At 48.4% G+C, this 22,008-nt stretch overlaps 1 protein-coding gene and 1 long non-coding RNA gene across 29 annotated transcripts in view; one reads left to right on the top strand and one right to left on the bottom strand.

Annotated features, from left to right (window-relative positions):
- Positions 1-22,008, top strand: part of Myo9b (myosin IXB) — an 88,221-nt gene that overhangs the window by 29,785 nt on the left and 36,428 nt on the right. For all 28 annotated transcript variants that reach the window (XM_087900865.1, XM_087900861.1, XM_087900857.1 and 25 more), the window contains exons 3-8: positions 10,062-10,156; positions 17,958-18,020; positions 18,694-18,793; positions 19,023-19,123; positions 19,788-19,917; positions 21,417-21,506. In XM_087900865.1, the coding sequence (XP_087756991.1) occupies positions 10,062-10,156; positions 17,958-18,020; positions 18,694-18,793; positions 19,023-19,123; positions 19,788-19,917; positions 21,417-21,506 (579 nt within the window). The remainder of the gene's footprint in view (positions 1-10,061; positions 10,157-17,957; positions 18,021-18,693; positions 18,794-19,022; positions 19,124-19,787; positions 19,918-21,416; positions 21,507-22,008) is intronic.
- Positions 2,534-6,768, bottom strand: LOC148118282 (uncharacterized). The gene is made up of 2 exons (XR_015736156.1): positions 6,631-6,768; positions 2,534-3,443 (listed from the first exon to the last, which is right to left on the bottom strand). It is a non-coding gene; the product is annotated as an uncharacterized LOC148118282 (long non-coding RNA).

Raw genomic sequence — 22,008 nt, 5'->3', positions numbered from 1 at the left:
TTCAGACCTGGGGGAAGTTACATTTTTGGGAAGACCACATCTAAGAGTAGAGTGAAATTATGGGGTATAGTTTAAGCTCACAAAAAAAGATCTCCTTGAGCTGGATACAGTAGGACACGCCTGTCATCCTAGTGCCTAAGAATTTGAGGCAAGTTTGGCACCATCCCCAAAACAGAGTAGCAAATGTCACAGAAGAAATGCACAGAGCCTGTGTGAGTACTGTGGGGGACCAGAGTGTGCTGTCTTGGGGAGGGACTCCCATGGATATGCAGACCAGAGGGAATGGTGCTGTAACATCAAAAAGGTTAGCGTTGCTATACAACCATTATGGACAGATTGCAAAAGATCTACACTGACCTCTCCCATTACCAGAAGTCCTGGAGCCACTAGATCAGCATTGACCCTGTGGCCCCAAATCTCTGGAATCTATATGACCAGGTAAAGAGAAGCAGGGTGCAACCCATAGATAAGTAGTCCAGCTTAAGAAGCTGATGCAGGAGGATCATGATGTCCAGGTCAGCTTCAGACACATGGCCAGGTTTGAGACCAGCCTGGGCTATGTGGGATCATTTAGAAACATGAGGAGTCAAGCTGGGCATGGTATCTCGTGCTTTTAATCCCAGCACTCGGGAGGCAGAGGTAGGTGGATCTCTGTGAGTTTGAGGCCAGTCTGGTCTATATAGAGAGTCCCAGGACATCCAGAGCTGTTACACAGAGAAACCCTGTCTTGAAAAACCAAGAGAGAGTGAGAGAGACTTGTGGAGTGAAAGGTAGGGCACATGTTGTCAGAGGCAGCACATTTCAGTTTTGGGGTGGTGCCTTAGCAACCCATGGTCCACTGGAGTGATGACAGCTAAGAACTTGGTTTGTCTGCTCAGCATTTGCAGGGAAGGGCGATCCATGTAGCAGAGTCCAGGCTGCTGGGGCTAGATAGTGAGAGCCTGTCTGCTACTCTAGTCTGATCCAGATTGCAGGTTCCAGCTGCAGTGAGAGCCCATCTCTAAAGAAACCAGGAGGCTTCCAGCAGCCTCGGTGATCACAGGGAACAGTATCCCTCCCCACCTCCCCATTTTGGTGGCAGTGCTCTGTTCAGGGACCTTTGGCTCTGCCCTCTATCTCCAAGATAGCTGTTGCTGAAGCCTCTAAAAGCTGCCCAGTTTTGGTCCTTGTGATACACCTGTATACAGGTTACATTGCCTCTAGGCTCCAGTGGTATCAGGAGTTTCCCAGTCAGGTTCCCAGGGATCCTGCACCCACATGCCTTGAAGTTGACTTGGTTGAACTACCTCTCTCTGCTGCCCTCAGTTTCCCCAGTTTCTGGGGGTCCAGCCAGCACTTGCTTCTTGGCAGTGTAGGTTGAGAGCAAGGATCTCTTCTGTTCCTGAAGAAGGGGAGCAAGGACTAGGGTGGCAGGTGACAGGACTGGAGCAGTGCAGTTGATGGCCAGTATTGGTAGTGTCCTGAGGTAACAGATGTCATTCAGGAGAGAGGTGCATGCCTGTCATCCCTACCTCAACAAATGAAAATACTCTGGGGGCCTTGAAATAATTTGGGCCGAGCAAGATGGTTCAGTGGGTGATTTCATTGGTGATTGCTGATAAACTTGAGGACCTAAGTTTAATCCCTGGGACGCACATACTGTAAAGAGAGAATTGACTCCTGCAACTTGTCTTCTGCCCTGTAAGTGCAATGTGCACCCCCCCCCGCCAATAAGTAAATTAAGAACTTAAATTGCTATTGCACACCCTATACAGACAGTCAGATAAGTCACAACAGCACAACTTTTTAAATGACAAAAAAAGAAAAAACACTTATAAAATATGTGCTTTTTTTTTTTTTGAGTCAGGTCTCACTATGTAGCCCTAATTGACTTAGAACTCACTCTGTCGACCAGGCTGACCTCAGACTCAGATCTACTTGCCTTTGCCTCCCAGGTACTGGGGCTGAAAGTGTGCACTATCTTCTTGGTTCTGCTGCTGTGATGAAGCACCATGACTAAAGCAATTTCAGGAGAAAAGGGTTTGTTTTACTTAGAATTGCACATCGGAGTCCATCACTGAAGGAAGTCGGGGCAGGGACCTGGAGGCAGGGGCTGATGCAGAGGCCATGGAGGGTGCTGCTTACTGGCTTGCTCCACGTGGTTTACTCAGCCTGCTTTATTTTTATTTATTTATTTTTGGCTTTTTGAGATAGAGTTTCTCTGTATAACAGCTCTAGCTGTCCTGGAACTAACTCTTATAGACCAGGCTGGCCTTGAACTCACAGAGATTCGCCTGCCTCTGCTGGAATTAAAGGCATGCGCCACCCCTGCCCTGGCTCAGCCTGTTTTATTATAGGACCCAGAACCACCAGCCCAGGATCGGTACTGCTTACAGTGGATCTGGGCTATCCCACTTCAATCATCAGTCAAGGACATACCCCACAGGTTTGCCTATCGGCCAGTCTGATGCAGGCATTTTCTCAGTCCAGGTTCTCTCTTTCCAGATGACTAGCTGTGTCAAGTTGATAAAAAAACTCATCAGGATAAGCACTGTGCTTCTGTTTGTTTAATGGTGTCACATTAAACAAATGTAGCTGTAAACCCATAATTCCCCTGACTCAACCTCCCAAGCGCTAGGCTCACGGGCCTTTGCCACCACATCTGACTCTATACATGTGATGATGCACAATAAACCCTTTAGTTTGTAGACAAAGCTGCTTGTAGTGGTTTGCACCTGTTGTCACAGCACCTGCGGAAGCTGAGGTTGGATCGTTTGAGCACTTGAACCCAGAAGTTTGGAGACAAGCCTGGGCTACAGTGTTTAGACTCTCAATGACTATACCCTTGAGGGGCTTGTTTTTAGAAGTTCCAGATTTTCTTTGCTTTATAATTTTCCTTGTTTTAGAGTGAAGCCAAGGCTGGCCTCTAACATGGTATATAACTGATAATGATCTTGAACTCCTGATCCTCCTGCCACCATTTTCCAAGTGCTGAGAGAGATGACAGGCATGTCCCACTGCAGGTTTATGTGGTTGTGGTCTAGAACCCAGGGCCTTCACATGCCAGATGAGCCCTAAGCTCCACCCTGTATATAGCCTAGTGCTAGAGACCGTGGGCTCTCCAAGGTAACAGAGGCCACCAATGTGGTTAAGGCATTGATATGGTGATTCATGACAGGAGATGGCTCAGCAGGCAAAGTGACTTGAAGACCTGGGCTACCATCTCAAGTTGTGGAGCTCCTTTGTCACAGAGAGGACAGCCAATCATGGCCCTTGGTTGGGAACAGGAGGGGCTTGGCTGTAAGGACACCATGGAGACAGTCGGCAGGCACATTGTGGTTATGGGGCTGGTATGTAGCCCAGTTGGTAAGTCAGCAGGTGTGCGGGCCTGGGTCCATCCCCAACACCCTCATCAGGATCTGGGTTTCAGTCCAGTCCCTGGGGCTCCTGGCCAATGAGAAAACCTGTTCCAAAAAACAAGGTGGACAAAGTCTGAGGAATGACCCCTGAGCCTGTCCTTTGTCTATGAAGTCATTAAAAAAGCAAACATCGGAGTGAGCTAGGGACATTATTGTCTGTAAGAAAGAGAAAACGCCTTGAGACACAGTCAGAGAAGCTGTGGTCTCTGCAGGGGAAGACAGCCTCAAAAATGTGATACAAGCCTGCACAGCTGGAGCCAGGCTGGTTCATCTGCTCCCCCTCTCTGTTGTCTCAGGAGCCACTTAACTGAGGAGAACCCTAGATGTCCTTTCGTGACATGGACAGGGTCTCAGGATTTTTTAGTGACTCAGCAGGCTAGTGCAGACCTGCCATCCCTGCTGCTCCATGAGGCAGAGAGGGAGGAGAATTGTGGGCTAGCCTGAGCTATATAGCAAGTTCAAGGCCAGCCTGGGCTACATGGTAAACTCCTGTAACAGTAGTTATTTGTACCACTGCTGGTGTGTGTGTGTGTGTGTGTGTGTGTGTGTATGTGTGTGTGTGTGTGTGTGTGTGTGTGTGTGTGTGAGAGAGAGAGAGAGAGAGAGAGAGAGAGAGAGAGAGAAAATGAGTCAGGACTACCTCAAGAGGTGTGGTCTTCACCTTCCATCTTGCTGAGACAGGGTCTCTGTTTTCTGCTGCCTGGGCATCCTTTCTCTACTCAGACGGTCACACTGTGCATCCAGCTTTATGTTAGTTCTTTATTTTAGAGGTTCAAACTCAGTTCCTCACACTTGGGTGGCAAACACTTCACCCACTCACCACTGAGCCATCTCTCTAGCCATACTTGAGATTTTGCTACTGTTCTGTTCTTGGATAGGAATTGGTCCATGTTGGGGGGATTTGTCATGGCCTTCAGAGTCCTTGCTGTGTTTCCCACTTCATCTGTGGCTAACACTTGCTGGCTCCCATGGTCAGGGGCACTGAGGGTTGGGGGGCTTTGTGCCCCACAGTCACCCGGCCTAACCACATCCCTGACAGCTGTAGTGGTCATGTGGCCTTGGGGCCAGCAGCCTTCCTGAGCCTGTGCTGAGCCCTAAGGCTGGAAGAGATCAGAAGGGCCTCTGAGTGGAAGTGGGGTATGAAGCAGGCCCTTGAGAGCCTCCACTTCCTCTTTCATGGAGCAAGGAGCTAAGAGCTTTGGGTGATGCTCCTCTTCCTGACCCTGTATCTGCTGCCATGGCCTTGGTTGTCCCTCTTCATTGGCCAGGTTCTCTTTGTGACTACTGTGACGTGACCTCTGTCCTTCACACCAGCTGTCAAAGCAAGGGGTAACCAGGTCTGACAGCACTCCCCTGTGACCCCAGTGTTCAGGGCTTGCCAGGGTGTCTTCTGAATGCAGGAGTTCAGCGTCAGGTTGGGCAGCATAGAGCAAAGGACTCATCCCAGAAAGCCATAAGGGGCAGGGGCACAGGCCACAGAGTGCTTGTCGGAGCTGCAGAGTCCTGGGTTCTGCCCCCGGCCCTGTGTCATTCTGGGTAGGCCTCACCTGTCATTTTAGCACTTGGGAGGCTGAGGCAGGAGGATTCATGCTTACTCGGGACTTGGGGCCAGCCCGGACTGCATGAGACACTGTCTCATCAAAGACAAAGGACAAAAGACATTTAAAGTCTCCCACTCGGCTCATACATCCCAGCTGCAGCTGCATAGAATGCCTAGGAACCGTGGGCCTGCAGCCAGAAGTTCACTCATGGCCACAGAAGACAACTAGGGGAGACACTAGAACTTTCTAAGCAAAACCCTAATTGCTAGTCAGGGGAAAACAAAGTTTTTCGGGTGGTACTACTTCATCCATCCCCCAGCGTGGCTCCTTCATTCTCCTTAGAGGAAGCCACCCCAGGCTCACCTGCACCTTTCAAGCAGAAGGCCTCCCATGAGCACCTCCTATGTGCTTCAGGGGTCTGAAGTTGACAAGAAGAGTGAGTACATCCTGCCTGCATGTGCGTCTTCAGCCTGGGCTGCGTTTCCTTTTGTTGTAGTTTTGTTTGGTGAAACAGGGTCTTGACTTCATAGCCCAAGATAGCCTGAAACTCACAGTCCTCCTCCCTCAGCTTCCCAGGTGCTAGAATATGACAGACAGGCAGGTAGCACCATCCATAACAACTGGTGTCTGGAGGAACAGCTGTCACTTGCACCTAGTGGCTGGCCACCAGTCAAGATTTAAGAGGGGGAGCTGGAGAGTGTCATGGACTGGGGGACACAGCCTGTGAGTGCTGGGGTGAGGTGAGGCAAGGGTACAAAATATGTGCTTTGGGTTTTTCTTTTTGAGATAGGATATCATGTAATATAGGTTGGCCTTGAACTCACTAGAAAATGTGCTTTAAAAAATCTGAGTCTGGATCAGTATGGTGCATACACTTTTAATCCCAGCACTTGGGAGACAGAGACAGGCAGATCTTGAGTTCCAATCCGGCTTGAACTACATAGTAAGAACCAAAAATTAAGGGGACAAGGTCAAGCTGGAGAGATCGTTGGGCAGTCAGTGCACTGGCTGCCCCTGGAGAGGATCCAGATTGATTCCCAGCACCCACTTGGTGTCTCACATCCATCTGTAACTCCAGTTTGATCTCTATGTGCCAGGCACACATATGGTACACAGATAAACATTCAGTCAGATGGGCAAACACATAAAATAAATAAATCTAAATCTTTTTGTTTGTTTAAATTTGAGACTGATAGCTCACAACTATAATCCCAGCTGAGGCAGCTAATCAGAAATTTCAAGCCAGTCTGAGCTACACAGTGAGACTTTGACTCTTAATAAAGTGTGTACTGTTGAATAAGTCTGCATTGTGTGTGTCTGCGTGTCTGTATGTGTTACAGCATGTATATGAAGGTCAGAGGACAACTTGAGTCGGTTCCCATCATTCACCTTGTTGAGGCAGGCCTCTCTTATTTCTGCCACAGGGTCCTGCTTTGCTCGCTTCTGGGCAGTTTTTCTGTGTCCGCCACCCTTGTGGTTCTGCTGCTTTATCACTCTTCCCAGCCTCCACTTTGTGCCCTCAGCACCTAGTCTGCCCTGTCTTCCTCTGGACCTATACCCGAAGGTCCAGTAGATCTAATCAGAATCTATTTTTAGCAGTGCACAGACTAATATTAGCAACGTGTCTTTTATGTTAGAAAGAAGGGAAACCATGTTTCTGTGAAAGCTGAGCCCTTGCCCTGGCACCTTACCTGGGTCTATGGATTCAGTAGCATTAGCAGAGTGTCCATCCTTGGGCTGGCTTGTCCCTCCAGGCCACTCAGTGCCATCCCCTTCAGCCTCTGGGCCAACTCTGCTTTGAGCCACGCAGCATGCCTGTAGCTGGCGTTTCCTCCTCTGTATATCATAGTGTCAACCGGATATTTTTAGCCGGGCTTTGAAAAGTCGCTGTGTACTCAGACACATACCAGACACGTGAGGTCACCAGGCACAGACAAAATCCTACAGGGTCATCTGTAATCACAGAACCAGAAAGCAACCTCCCCTTCACCCTGGGGCATTGCTGGTGGCTGTCACCAGATTTGGGCCTGATCATCATGTTTAGAGGTCTGCATGGAAAGTTGTCTGTAGTGCTTTAAAAGTGAGCCTTGCCTCTAAGGGATGTGGAAGCAATTTTGGGAACTCATCTGTAGCAACTGCTTAACTTTAGACTGAGGTACCATGGCAACTTCTCTGAGAAATAGGCTGTCCCAAGTACAGACACTCCAGCCCCTTGGAGGACAAGATGGGTGGGCCCATTCCTTGCACCCTTTCACGGGGGCTTATGTCCTTTTTGTTTGTTTGTTTCTAAATAATAAGGATCTCTTTGTAACCCAGACTTGCCTAGAATTCATGGAAATCCTCCTGGCTCTGTTTGCTGAGTCTAGGATCAGAGGCTGACTGGGAGTGGCATCACAGAGTAGGGGGAAGAGGCTGGTCCCCACCTGTGTACAAGGCCCAGCCCCAAGGCTAAGCTCATGTCCCATGTGAGCTCATACCTTAGTACGCTGAGTCCCTGGGATTCAACCAAACAAAACCACAGTTTCAGGGCTGAACTTTGGGAGAAACAGTGATCAGACACAGAAAGTTGCCTTTTCCCAGTCCTGCCCCTTGCTGGATTCTTTTGTTTGTTTGTTTGTTTGCTGAACCAACCAGATGGTTTGTTCTAGGACACAGGTAGATAGTAAATAGTTAAGTAAATTAATTACAATGTAATCTCAATGGAAAAAAAATTGGCAGTGGGTACACACACCTATACACTTTTAATCCCAGCACTTGGGAGGCAGAGGCAGGCAAATCTCTTAAGTTTGAGGCAGCCTGGTCTACAGAGCGAGTTCCAGTACAGCCAGAGCTACACAGAGAAACCTGGCTCAAAACAACAACAACAACAACAAAAAAACCAAAAGAACAAACAACAGCCGGCATGTGCCTCCTTTTTAGATAGTAAATATCTCCCAGGATAGACTGTTGTCTGGGCACGGAGGCTGCAGATCCTAGGCTTCAGGCCAGAACATTGCTGAGTGCTAGCCTCCCTCTGTATTGTTAGAGATGGTGGGACCTGCGCAGCAGCTTGCAGGCAGCTCTGCTGAAGTCTCCCCCAGAGTTGTTCCTGCTTTCCAAGTTTCAGGAGGGGCCCCTCTCTGACTCTAGCTGGCCTCCTGCAGGCCAGAAATGTGACACAACAAGCAGCCCCAGGGGAGAATGAGTGCTTGTCCTCCATGCATGAGGCCCTGGGTTCCACCTCCAGCAATGCCAACATACATACATACATACGTACGTACATACATACATACATACATACGTACATACATACATACGTGGGTGGGTGGAACTTCATTTCCGGTGTCCACAGGGAGAGGCTGAGGAACTCGTTCTGTGAGACCTTAGCAGCACCCCTGCACCCTTTGCCTGCTACAGGAATAACAAGCTGGTTTCACACAGCCCATTCTAAGCCTGCCCTCACTTGACTGTTGAGAATGTGGTGGATCACAGAGTCGTCAGGTATCGAGACTGTCTGCTCTAGACATTCAGAGACTCCAAACACTATAACTTGTAAGGTTGAGTCCTTTGAGCTGCTACCTATGTGGTACCTTATGGAGGCCTCAAAGTCCCCAGCTGCCACCCAGCCCCTGAAGACCCCTTCTCCGCATGGGTCCTCACTGCTTTGCTGCTTGGCCCAGAGCTTATTGTTTTCAGATGGTCTCACGGTGTAGCCCTGTCTGGTCTCAAGCTCTCTATGTAGACAAGGCTAGTCATGAACTGTTAAAATCTCCCTGTGTCTTCCTCCTGAGTGCTGGGATTAAAGATACGGGCCACTAGGCCTGGTCCTTGACTCAGGTTTTACTAAATGCTTGGTAATTCCTGATTGTTTACTCTTAACTTTTGGGGGCCTACATGTAGTGACCAGCACTAGCTCAGCTGTTCTTTTGAAGCGTCACAGCTGTAGAACACCTGGTCCTCCATCCCAGAACAACACCTGGCCCTCTACTGTCCCAGAAGAACACATGGTCCTCCACCATCAGGCTTCTTTGTGGAATTTCCCTTTGGGCTACCAAACAGGCCACTTGTTGCTGGTTGTCTTAATCCTCTATCACTGTAGTCCAATGCTATAGATGGCGTCATTTGTTGGTTGGTTGGTTGGTTGGTTGGTTTTTCCGCATAGCCCTAGCTGTCCTGGAACTCTTTCTGTAGACCAGGCTAACCTCAAACTCAGAGATCCATCTTCTCTGCCTCCTGAGTGCTGGGATTAAAGGTGTGCACCACCACACCCAGCTAAAGCTGCATAATTGTTAAAGAAGAGGGGTTACAAGCTGGGCATAGGAGTGCAGGTGTATCATTCTATCACTTGGGAGACTGAGGCAGGAGGATGGTTGCTAACTCTAGACTACAGAGTGAAACCTGTCTCCAAACATAAACAGGCTCTGACGACACGGCTCAGGGTAGACAGAAGTGCTTGCTGTGCAAGTGTGGGGACCAGAGTTTGAATCCCCAGCTCCCATGTGAGAAGCTGGGTGTGGCTTTGCACTCCTGTGACCTCAGCTTCTGCATGAGGCAGACTGAGGGGGACGTGCTTCAGACACACCTGACACACCTCAGACTTGCTTTTTAAATTTTTTTTTTTTTTTTTTTTTGGTCTGGAGAGATGGCTCAGCAGTTAAGAGCACTGGCTGCTTTTGCAGAGAACCTGGGTTCAATTCCCAGCACCCACATAGCGACTTAAGCATCTGATACTCAAGTTTCAGGGGATCTAATTCCCTCTTCTGACCTCCATAGTCAGCAGACACACACAAGGTGCACAGTACAAGCAAAATACCCCTCCCACAAACACATGAACTACAGTAACAAGCCTTTAAATTTAAAAAAAAATGTTTATTACATTTGTGTGTGTGTGTGTGTGTGCATGTATGGAGATCAGAGGACATCTTGCAGGATTCAGTTCTCTCCCTCCACCATGTATGTCCCAGGGATCAACCTCAGGTTGTCAGACTTGGCAGCAAGTGCTCTTAGCCACTGAACCATCTTTTCCTGCCCTATGTGCTGGCTCTGGAGACAAGGACATTGTGCACACAAGGCATTCTGGGACCAGGGTGGAGCCATGGAGACTTCAGGCCAGAGTCTGAAGTGTTGTCTTTGCTGCCCACAGGCTTTTGGGAATGCCAAGACAGCCCACAACAACAACTCCAGCCGCTTTGGGAAGTTCATCCAAGTTAACTACCTGGAGAGTGGCATCGTGCGGGGGTAAGTCGCTCTGTCTGTGTGCCCCTCAAGCTAAGGCTGGAACTCAGAGCCCCCTGTGAGCTTAGCCAGTGCTCTGCCCTTGAAGTGTACCCCCATCTGCGCATGTGGTGTTGAAGGTTTCAGGTCTGTGCAGTGAGAATCTTCTCTGAACCTTCAGTCAGAACCGACCAGACTGCATAGCCTGCTGGCCTTTGTAAGGTTTCCACTCTGTAAGGTATTGGGGTGTCACAGGCAAAGTAGGGTATGGACCCCAGTATCAACCAAATGTGAGGCCCTTACCTAGAAAGAGACAGTTCTGGGCAGCAACGTGTTGTGATGGTCCAGGGAAGTACCTGAAGGGTGTGCAGTGACTGCACAGAGGCTGTCAGATAAATTCATGGGCTGAGGGATTGATGTCTGGGTGGCTGGATTTATGCATGTATTTTGTGTATAGACAAATGGCAACCTGGGTATTTGAGGGATTCCTGGGTGAGAGGGTTGGTATATGAATGGGATAGGTGGGTAGGTTGTAGATTTATAGGTAGATTGATAGATTTTATGTGAGGGAAGTGTTACATGAGGAGGGGGCCCTTTGTTTGTCCCAGCTAGCTTACACTCGAAATAACCACACAGAAACTGTATTAATTAAAACACTGCTTGGCCATTAGCTCTAACTTCTTATTGGCTAACTCTTACATGTTAGTTTAACCCATCTCCACTAATCTGTGTATCGCACGTGGCAGTGGCTTACCAGAGATTCTAACTGGCGTCCATCTCAGGCAGAGGATCCATGGCTTCTCTGACTCTGCCCTTCTTCCTCCCAGCATTCAGTTCTGTCTTCCCTGCCTACCTAAGTTCTGCCCTATCAACTAGGCCAAGGCAGTTTCTTTATTCATTAACCAATGAAAGCAACACACAAGCAGAAGGAACACCTACACCATTTCCCCTTTTCTGTTTAAACAAAAAGGAAGGCTTTAACTTTAATATAGTAAAATTAAATGTAACAAAATAGTTTTCAAGCAAGAATTACAGTTAAAATATTTATATCTACTTTATCTTTTATCATAACTAAAGAAAACTATAACTATAACTATCTATTCTTCAACTCCATCAAAGACTCCAGAAGGATATAATATTACCTAAGTAAACAGGAAATGCATTATAAACAACTTCCAAAACTCTAGAATTGACAGAGACATCTCGCTGCCTGGACATTTACCCAAAGTTCTTCTGTACCATTGGGGTATCCATCTTTAGTGTACAGGCCCATAGTATTCAGCAGATTTTTCCATGAAGCTGGAAATTTCAAAGACAGTTCAGTCACTTTCTTCTGTGTCCTGCAGAATGTCTCGCAGACTCTTTCATGAAGCAGGAACCCTGAAGGACTAGGACTATCTCACCTTTCGGCAAGTTCAGCAGTCATTTCTCTGTGGGTACTGCATGTCCGTGAATCAGTCCAGGCAAGAGCAGTTTCTTGCCCAAATGGCTAAGGAGCCTTTTCGATGCCCGTCTTCCTCTCTAAGAAGCTTGGTGCTGCCAGGAGCACATATGTCTCACTGTTATGAAAAGTCCTAAATTTTTAAAACATTTAAATGCCATGTTCTGAAAGTCTCTGAAAGATATGAAGAATCCCTATTCATCTGAAATACTTCTCTGTACATCTAGAAAAATCTAACTAACATGACTACAAACTTGGCTATTATAGAGGATTATCTATTAACCTATATTTCTTAATTATACATTATATTTTTTAAATGAACTACACAATCACAACACCTCAATCAAGAGCAGAAATATATATATAACAAGATTGACCTTAAATTTATATCAGTAAACTAAGAGCCATACCAATGTAAATTATTCATATCTAAATCAGGGAAGTGAGTTGATTTATGGGTGGGCAGGTATACTGAAGATTCCCAAGTATGTCAGTGGGTAGACGTGGGCTGGATGACCATCTGTGAGTGGGTAGATTCAAGGGTGCATGGATGGGAAGATGTGTGCACAGATGGATTCCTGAGTGGGTAGATAGATTTTAGGTAGGTATGTTGGTGGGTGCTTGGCTCATGGAGTGGCTAATGGGTTTGGGGTGGTTGGAAATAGGTGGCTGAATAGAGTGACGGGTTGGTGAGTAGGTGGGTGGGAGGATATGTAGCTCAGGGCTGGGTGTATCTATTGGTAGACAGAAGGTTCATGGGCTGGTAGGTGAGCAAGCAGGCATACCTATGGAGCAGTGCTTACAAGGGTATACGGAGCAGCAGATCATTGGCAGGTGAATATGAGGATGTTAGGTAGGGGTAGGTGGAGGTTTCATTCTGGTGGGCCTGCAACCTAGTTACTCACAGGCTTGTGCTATGTGGCAGCAGATGCACCTTGAAGCTCTGCAGCACAGGGAGGTTTGCCACAGTCCCAGGATTCACATCCTTCTGGCTGTCAAGGCTGTGGACAGTTGTCTATTGATAGTTCACATTGGGTGTGGAAGGGAGGATCTGAGCCTCTGACGTCCATCCCCACATGGGCAAGCTCTGCTGGGGTGCAAGTTGAGAGACTCTTGGTGAAGGTCAAGTCAGCTCTTGGCCCTTGACTGCACATTCTTTGCTTGACTTCAGCCCCAACAATCTGCCTAGGGTTCAGCTGTACCCTGAGTTCTGCCACCTAAGCTGGGTACCCATGCTCTGATGCTCAGATGTCCAGCTTCCACACAGTCTCTATCACAGCTTCTAGATCACGGGCTAAGTAAATCTCTCTAATGACTCCTGTGGGCTTTGGGGCATTATTAGGGTAGATCTGGCCTCTGGAAGCCAACACCGCAGTACATTGACAGCTGATCAGGTAACCAGGGTGTCTGTTGAGTAGCTAACAAGGGGGCAGCATATACAAGAGTAGTCAGGACCCTGGAAGGCCAGTGAGGGTGGCATGGTTTCATAGTGCTGTCAAAATGCCACACAACTTTAGACTTACAAATCATTTCCTTTGGAACTTTCCATTTCTTACTTTCTAAGCTCGGGTAGATAGAAACTACTAAAGCAGGACATGAGCGGATAAATAAGAACCCAGTTAGGTCACATGCACAGGACTGTCAAGTGCACTGACTGGCCTAGTACACTAGCCAAGCTGCCCCTCCCTTCCGAGGGCTCCCAGCAAGCTGCCCTGCTCAAGTGCTAGTCTTGGGTTCAAGAAAGGAGTTTCATGTTGGCCAGTATCCATGATCTGGTCTAGCTTCCTGGCCTCGGAGATGCCACAGCCTCGTGCTACACAGGCTGCCACCCAGGGCTGCCTTTGCCTGCTGTGTCTGGTCATATTTCTGTCACTATTTCTTCACAAAACCAAGGAAGGGTCAGGGCCGGTCTGAGCTCAAGTTCCTCATTCCTGAGGCTTCAGTTTCCTGTGAGTGCAGATTGACCCAGAGGAGGCCTCTCCTCTCACAGGACCCCCTTACTGGCCTCAGACCTTTAAAACCAAACATTAGGCTGGGTGTGGTGTCACATGCCTTTAATTCCTGCACTCAGGAGGCAGAGGCAGGTGAATCTCTGTGAGTTGAAGGCCAGCCTGGTCTACAGAGTGATTTCCAGGACAGCCAGGCCTACACGGAGAAACCCTGTTTCAAAAACAACCAAACAAACAAACAATTCAGTGCCAAAAGGGGGGTTATTTGGGGGTCAGGTAAAAAACCTGGCACAAGAATCTCCCAAGAATCTACAAGGATGGCCCCATCTTAAAACTCCTAGCAATAGCAGATATGTAGCCTGAACTAACCTCCTGTGACCAGATTAGTACCTAGCCTCTTGTGGGACTCCTAACAGGGGGAACAGGAGCTGTCCGTGACACTCTTACTGACTTTTGGGACCCTGCTCCTCATACTGGGTTGCCTTGCCCAGCCTTAATACATGGGGTGTGCTTAGTCTTACTGCAGCTTGACATGGCATGCTTTGTTCATACTCATGAGAGACCTGCCCTTTCCTAAACAGAAAGGAGAAGGAGTGAATTGGGGGGTGGGAACAGAGGGGCAGTGTGGGGAAATATGGGGAGGAAAAGAGGGAGGGGAAACTGCAGCTGGGGTGTAAGATAAATAAATAAATTTATTTTTTAAAAAAATTAAATTCAAAATTTGAAAAGATGGAGGTGTAGTCAGGAATGGAGCTCCTGCCTAAAACCTAAAAAAGAAATCACCAAAGACTGGGGGAGGGAGTTGGCCAGCCATTTTCCAGCAATGCTAGCCTGGTTCCACAGAGCTGGCCTGTCCACTACAGGATGACTGCCCACCCCTGGATGCAAGGAGAGTCTGACCCAAGAAACATGAACTTAGTACAGGGGCTGAGTGGCTGAGGGAAGAGAAGGAAGTGTTTGTGTGACTCAGCACTCGGGACAGAAGCAGGAGTGTCAGGAGTCCCAGGCCAGCCTGGACCCTACAGCAGGATTGTGCCTGTAAAAACAAGAAGAAGCCGGACAGTGGTGGCACGTGCCTTTAATCCCAGCACTCGGGAGGTAGAGGCAGGTGGATCTCTGTGAGTTCAAAGCTAGCCTGGTCTACAAGAACTAATTCCAGGACAGACTCCAAAGCTACAGAGAAACTCTGTCTCAAAAAAACAAAAAATAAAAACAAGAAGAAGGTTTTCTCTTATTTAGCTTATTTATTCAAAATTATTTTGGGGTTTGTTTTGTGTGGGTGTTTTGTCTGCATATTTGTGCAGTGTGTGTGTGTGTGTGTGTGTGTGTGTGTGTGTGTGTGTGTGTGTGTTGCCCACAAATGCCAGAAGAGGGCACTGGATCTCCAGAAACTGGACTTAACATATGGCTGTGAGCTGCCTTATGAGTGCTGAAAATGGAGCCTAGATTCTCTGGAACAGCAGAGCTGAGCCATCTCTCCAGCCCCTTCTTTTGTTTAAAGAAATCAGGAGTCTAGGCCGTACCTTAGGTGTCTGCCCTGCACTCTTGAGTTTCCTGTAGGCTTGTAGGTTTAATGGCACTGTCCCACAGAGGGCGATCTCCACCTGATCTACATAGTAAGTTCCAGGGTAGCTGGGACTACACAGTGAGACCCTGTCTCATAACAACAGAAAATAAATAAAGTTAAAAGGTAGATTCAGATGGAAAGGTCTACAAACCCTCACAGGTCGGGGCCTCAGTTCCTTGTCTGTCGTTGGGACCTGTAGCACCTGCTCTGTGAGTGGGAAGATTGCCTAAGAATGCCTGAGATAATCCCTGGAACACCATAGCCCCCCACCAGAAATGTGTACTGCCCCTCCTATAGCCCAAGGATCCAGAATTCAAAACTTAAATCCAAGATGTTCCAGATTCTCAGATTCAGCAAGTACCATAGCTGAAAGATGTCACACCTCTACTTTCAGAGACAGGCCTACTCAAAACTAAAACTACAGCATAAAAGGACCCGAGAGGTCTTGGGGAGGTGGCCAAGGGACTGAAATGCTGTGTGGTGTAAGCACTAGATTTTGAATCCCCAGAACCATCATGAAAGCTGGGTGGGTGGGTGTGGCAGCCACTTGTCATCCCAGCACTAAGGACGCAGAGAGGAGGGATCCCCAGAGCAAGCTAGCCAACTAGACTGGCCACGTGGATGAACTCACTGCTCAGCAAGAGACTCTGTGAGACTCAGGTTGTATAACTGTGTGGAGGATCTGTATCTGATACATATAATTGCATGTGTACACTGGATTCCATCCCCACAACATCTCATACATGCAGATAATCCAGTCACTGACTCAGCAGTGAAGAGCACCGGTTGCTCCTCAGCATGCCAGAGATTATTGGTTCTCAGCACCCACATGACAGCACACAAACATATATATAGATACACATATTTAGGATTCAAAATGAAAATGAATATTAAAATGAATAAAATGGAAGATTCAGAATAGTTGTGTTCCCTATTGTTTGGAGATGAAGGGGACTGAAGCCTGGGCTTCAAGAGTACTGCAGTCCCCATTGCTCTCTGCACCTCGTGGGTGACCCAAACTGAACTGGGAGGAAACAGTAGCTCCAGAAAACCAGATTGTATGGACACAGCCAGGAACCTGTGAGGGTGAGAGTCAGAGACCTCTGCTGTAGCGGAGGTGATGTGGCAGGCAGGAGCATGTTTCAATGGGAAAAGCACTGACTGCACAAGCCTAACATACCCAAGAAGCCATGTGAGAAGCCAGGTGTAGCACACATCTGCCATCCCTGCACTCCTATCAGGAGAGATGGAATTCAGCAAGCACAGAATCGGCCAGAAGCTGGGCTTAGATGGCCTGGAGTGTGCAGTAGCACAACAGGAGAGACTCCAGTTAGCCAAGAGTCAATCTGAGAGAAAAGCCTTGATTGACAGGTAGTTTGGACCAGACTGGCCCTGTGGGGGCTTGTCTTGATTTCCTCCCTAGGCCACTTTTGGTGAGAGTGTTTTTGTCACAAAAGTTTAGGGCAGATATTCTGCCTCCGCAAGGTAGGAAGCAAGGGATTCCCAAACACCGTCCCAGACATGTCCTCATGCATGCCATGGTTTACGTGTGAGGAGATGGAGTGCAGCTCATCCATAGAGCACTTGCCAGTGAATGCAAGGAATGCCTTGTGCTTTCGTATGTTAGCATACATAGCTAGATAATAGGGTCAACAACCCAGTAAAAATAGGAAAAGACTTCAATATAAGCACAGGGCCATCTTGGGCAGTGGTGGCGCACACCTTTAATCCCAGTACTCAGGAGGCAGAGGCAGGCGGATCTCTGGGTTCAAGGCCAGCATGTACCCAGGTTGCACCTTAAAAATGAGCTGTCTGTTGTCTGCCTATCAGTCAGCAGTCAAGCCATGAAAGTCGTCTTTGAGCTTACACAGAAATTCCAGGTCAGTGTATGCCCAAGCAGATGCCTGAAGCTGATCTAACAGCATTCTGCTGTTGAGAGGTTTCCTTCTCCTCACCTATGCGGGGCTAGCCTGCGGTCCCTTCACCTGCTCAGGTCCTGTCAAGTTTCCTTGAACTATGCTCAGCCCTCTCTTCCCGGGAACACGTCTGTCAGCCGATTCCTGATTTCTGAGTGACGTCAGAACACAGGTGATCTTCAGGGCATTTGCATCAGGCAGTACCATGGTGCCACATGATAGGCCAGAGCAGAGATATGGTTTACGGATGTGGCTACACCTAGCGAGCTTGAGGCTCTGGGTTCCCCTTTAACACTACAGAGACCCTGTGTATGGTGCACATTAACCCAGCATGCAGAAAGGATGACTGAGAAGAGCAGCAGTTCAAGGCCAACCTCAACCACACAGTGAGGTCTGTCTCAAACACCAGAAGAGGACAGTGGGCCTTAGCTCTGTAGACAGTATATGGAGTGGCCCAAGGTTCCACCCAACACTCTGTAACCCAGGCCATGGTGGCGTGGGCCTTTCAGTCATGCCAACACTCAGGAGATGCAGGGAGGGGATCAGGAGCAGATAGGTGTCCCCTAGGCACAAGTTAGAGGCCAGCCTGGGCTATATGAGAACCTGAGTGAAATGAAGGGAAAAAGAAAAACCATACAATATCCAAGTAAAGATTTTGACTTAGACAGATAATGGCCCTAGAGTCTTCAGTGAGGGACCGGGAGTGTGGCTCAGGGATGGAGCCCCTGCCTAGGATCCCCAGTGAGGGGCTGGGGGCGTGGCTCGAGTGGAGCCCCTGCCTAGGATCCCCCAGTGAGGGGCTGGGGGGTAGGGCTTAGTGGTGTGGTGGTTGCTTTACATTTATGGTTTTTGGTTCCATCCTCAACTCTAGCCAAGGCAAAAAAAAAAAAAAGAAGAAGAAATATTAATACTAAAATATAATCTTATTTCTCCCTTTTTTCTTTTATGACAGAGCTGTTGTGGAGAAATACCTGCTTGAAAAATCTCGCCTGGTATCCCGGGAGAAGGATGAGCGGTGGGGCGTGACTTGTTTCTCTTTTTTATGTATATGGGTGTTTTGTGTACGTGTTTGTAAGTGCACTGTGTGTGCCTGGAGCCCAGGGAGATCAGAAGAGGGAGAAGTTAGTTAGCCAGCACTGAGATTCTGAGACAGGAGGATTTCAGGGTCCAGGCCAGGCAGGACTTCATGGAAAGCCCATCTCAGATTAACAAATCTGCCTAAGGAGCGGATGAGGCGCGCATTCCCTGCTCTTGTGCCACTCACTCACTTGAGGAGTTCCCTCTTTTTTTTCTAACAGCACTTAAAATTTGTATTTATATATTAAGTCAGGTTCTTGGAACTCACTCTGTAGACCAGGCTGGCCTCAAAGCCTCTGCCTCCTGAGTGCTGTGGTTAAAGGCATGCACCACCACACCAGCCGAGATTTTATTTTATTTTTTAACTTTATATTTATTTCAGTGTGTGTGTGTGTGTGTGTGCGCACGCGCGCGCGCATGCATGTACATGGGTGATAAAAGGACAACTGGAGAGTAAGTTCCCTCTCTCTACCAAGCGTGTTCTGGGGATTGAACTTGGGTTCCCTGGCTTACTTAGCAGCAGGTGCCTTGACCAGCTGAGCCATCCCACCCACCCTTTACTGTGCTGTGGCCCTGGCTGTGCACTGACTCCCCTTGCTGGTCACCCACAGGAATTACCATGTGTTTTATTATCTGCTGCTGGGTGTTAGCGAGGAGGAGCGCCAGGAATTCCGGCTGAAGCAGCCTCAAGACTATTTCTACCTCAACCAGGTAAACAGTTCCAGCCATGGCGCCATCTCTGGCCTCAAGACTGTCTGCCACAGGGAGGTCAGGCCACCACCCTGGCCCTGCTGGGTCACCAGCCCAGCCTTGAGCACACACACAAAGGCTGCCATTCATTCACAGCCCTGGCCCTCCTTCTGTCCAGCCTGGATTGCCCTGCTCACTGCCCTCCAGGCCAGAAGTGCCTGAGTGCCCACACCTTTGTGTTTTTTTTCAGCATAACTTGAATATTGAAGATGGAGAAGACCTCAAACATGACTTTGAAAGGCTCCAGCAGGCCATGGAGATGGTGGGCTTCCTACCTGCTACCAAGAAGCAGTAAGTGGATTGCTGAGCCTCGCGCTCTGACCTGCAGCCCTATAGAAAGTAGGAAGTTCCACACAGAGCACAGGAGAGGGCTGCAGCCAAGATCTGGGAGGCAGTAGTCCAAACCAGTTGAAACTGGGTGTGATGGTGTGCACCTGCCATCCCCACACTGGAGAAACTGAGAGAGGAGAGTTGCATGTTCAAGGGCAGCTTTTGCTGCATAATGAGACCTTAAATTAAAAAAGCAAAACAACAATCATTCCACAGTAAGATGGTTGAAAGTCCAAGGCCAGCCTGGTCTCCATAAACAAGACCCTGTTTGTTAGCAAAAACAAACAAGCAAAAAAGTTAAACTAAGTTTGTGTAGTGGTGTATATCTGCACCCTCAGTGCTTGGGAAGGCATCAGGTGAGGGTAGCCTGGGCTACATAGCTTGAACCTATCTCTAAAACGAGCAGGGCTGGAACTGGAGCACGGTTGGTTGCAGGTGTGAACTCTGGGTTCTGTCTACAGTACTACCCGAGCCAAGTGTGATGTCTGTGATATCTATCCAGCAGCAGCACTCGGGAGTGGGGATGGGATGTGAAGTGGAGAGCACCCTTGGCCTGGCTGCACGAGACACTGCTACAGAAACAAACAAGTGACACAGGCCACAGTAACCTCTCTCTGTGTCCCAGGATCTTTTCTGTCCTCTCAGCTATCCTGTACCTGGGCAATGTCACCTACAAAAAGAGAGCCACAGGCCGGGATGAAGGCCTGGAGGTTGGGCCCCCTGAGGTGCTGGATACCCTCTCCGAGCTCCTGAAGGTACCTCCTGTCTCCACCATTCTTCCTTGCACTTGCTTCCTGGCCACAGCCTCTATGGTCTCCATCATTCATGGGCACATATCCACACACACAGGTCAATGTAAACAAGTGAGACCATGGTTTCCTGGGCTGCTGCTCTTGCTCTGTGTGGTAGAGGCTTGCTTAGTTTCCCTAAACCCTGTCGCACTCCAACCATACATAAACCTGATGTGCTAGCATGCCCTTGTCATCCCAGCACTTGGGAGGTAAAAGGCAGGGAGATAAGCAGTTCAAGGCCGCCTGGGCTACATGAAACTCTGTCTCCAAAAAAACACAAATTGGGAGCTAAACATAACTCAGAAGTTAAGATCACTGGGTGTGAATCCCAACACCCTTATGACCATCTGTACCTCCAGTCCCAGGAGATCCAACAGCCTCTTCTGGTGTCCTCAGGCGTCTGCACAGATTTTAGACAAAACACCCACACCCATATGCATAATTTTGGGGCTTTCGTTGTTTTTATGACAGGTTTTCTCTTTGTAGTCTCAGATGTCCTGGAACTTGCTCTGTAGACCAGGCAGGCCTTGAACATAATTTTTTTTTTCTTTTGACAATTAAATTTAAAACATATAGTTTGGGGCTAAGTGTGGTACCATAGGCCTGTTGTCCTGGTTACTCAGAGATTGAGACAGGAGCCTCCAAATTTGAGACCTGCCTGAGAACCTCAGTGAGACCCCTCTCCCCAACTCAAGAAGGTGTATGACGGGGGCTAGGGATGTGGCCCATGATGGCTGCTTCCCTCACACACATGGAATCCCAGGCCCCTCTCACTACACCAATATGCCAAGCCCACATGTGCAGACATAACTAGTGATGGCTTGAAGTGGGGAGTCCACTTTCCCATTGGTGTGGTCTCTGCTGCTTCTTGCCTGGGGAGTTTTCTGGGAGCACTCCCGGCACCTAGTGGCTGGAGGTGGAGATGCCCCCTGAAGCCTTCAGTGAAGAGCTTGAGCCCCTTAAGTTTGTTTCTTTTTTTCCTTTTTCTTTTTTTTCTTTTTCTTAACACTCCTGGGGATGGAACTTCAGGGCCTGGAGCTGACTAGATAAATCTTTAAACTTGTCCTGATGAGCCAGGTTTCCAGCTTACCTTTCTGTTTTATTTTTTTAGGTAGTGTCACTATAGCTGGCCTAGAACTTAGATCTGCCTGCCTCAGCCTCCTGAGGACAGAGATTAAAGCATATGCTACCACACCTGGCCTTGTGGGTTTTTGCTTTCAAGTTTTATATTACATTTTTAGTTTTTATTTTATTTACCTGTTTATTTTTGAGACATAGTCTCAAAAATAGGTATGTGCTTATGCAAGAAGGCCAGAAAAGAGCACTAGGTGTGGGGAGGCCCTTCCCAGTTCAGCCTCTGTGGTCCATCCTGCCATCCCCAGCTCTTCAGGGCTGGCCTCCAGATGCAAAAGGCCCAGCAAGTGCCTCACCTCCCGACCTTTCTTTCCCCACCCTGGAAATAGGTGAAACGGGAGACCCTGGTGGAAGTCCTGACCAAGAGAAAAGCAGTAACAGTCAACGACAAACTCATCCTGCCTTACAGCCTGAGTGAGGTAGGACTGCAGCCCTGCAGAACCAGGGCGCCTCTGCTGCGGCCAGACTGCTTCCTGTGGCTCTGCTTCTCATGAGATCGTCTCAAATGTGCAATTGCTGCTGAGCCACAGTACAGAACCCATGTGGAAAATTCCTTCCTCTGCACACATGCTGGAGAACTTGGTGTAGGAGTTGGGTGCAGCATGAAGTTAGCAGTAATGCCCCTCAGAACAGACCAGAAATAACAATGGCTCACTTACCAGTCTAGTGGACGTGGTCTCATGGCTCAAAATAGAGATGCTTCCTGTGGCTCACCTTGTCACTTGAAGGGAGTCTTTCCAAGCTCATGTCAACTGCCAGCATCTACTCTTTATTTTCTTATTTTACTCCATATCCCAGGCAAGCCTTAAATTTAGAACACCCCAACCTTCTCCAGGATGGTGGCGGCATGCCACTGTTTTCTACTGTTCTACCTGTTAGGTAGAATTGTTCTTCATGAACCAGTCCAGGGCACTGGTTGAT

The sequence above is a fragment of the Myodes glareolus genome, chromosome 23 (genome assembly GCF_982192425.1).
Source record: "Myodes glareolus chromosome 23, mMyoGla1.1, whole genome shotgun sequence".
NCBI classification, from domain to species: Eukaryota; Metazoa; Chordata; class Mammalia; order Rodentia; family Cricetidae; genus Myodes; species Myodes glareolus.
Note: the sequence above shows the minus strand (reverse complement) of the source record. Positions and strands in the feature narration are given on the sequence as shown.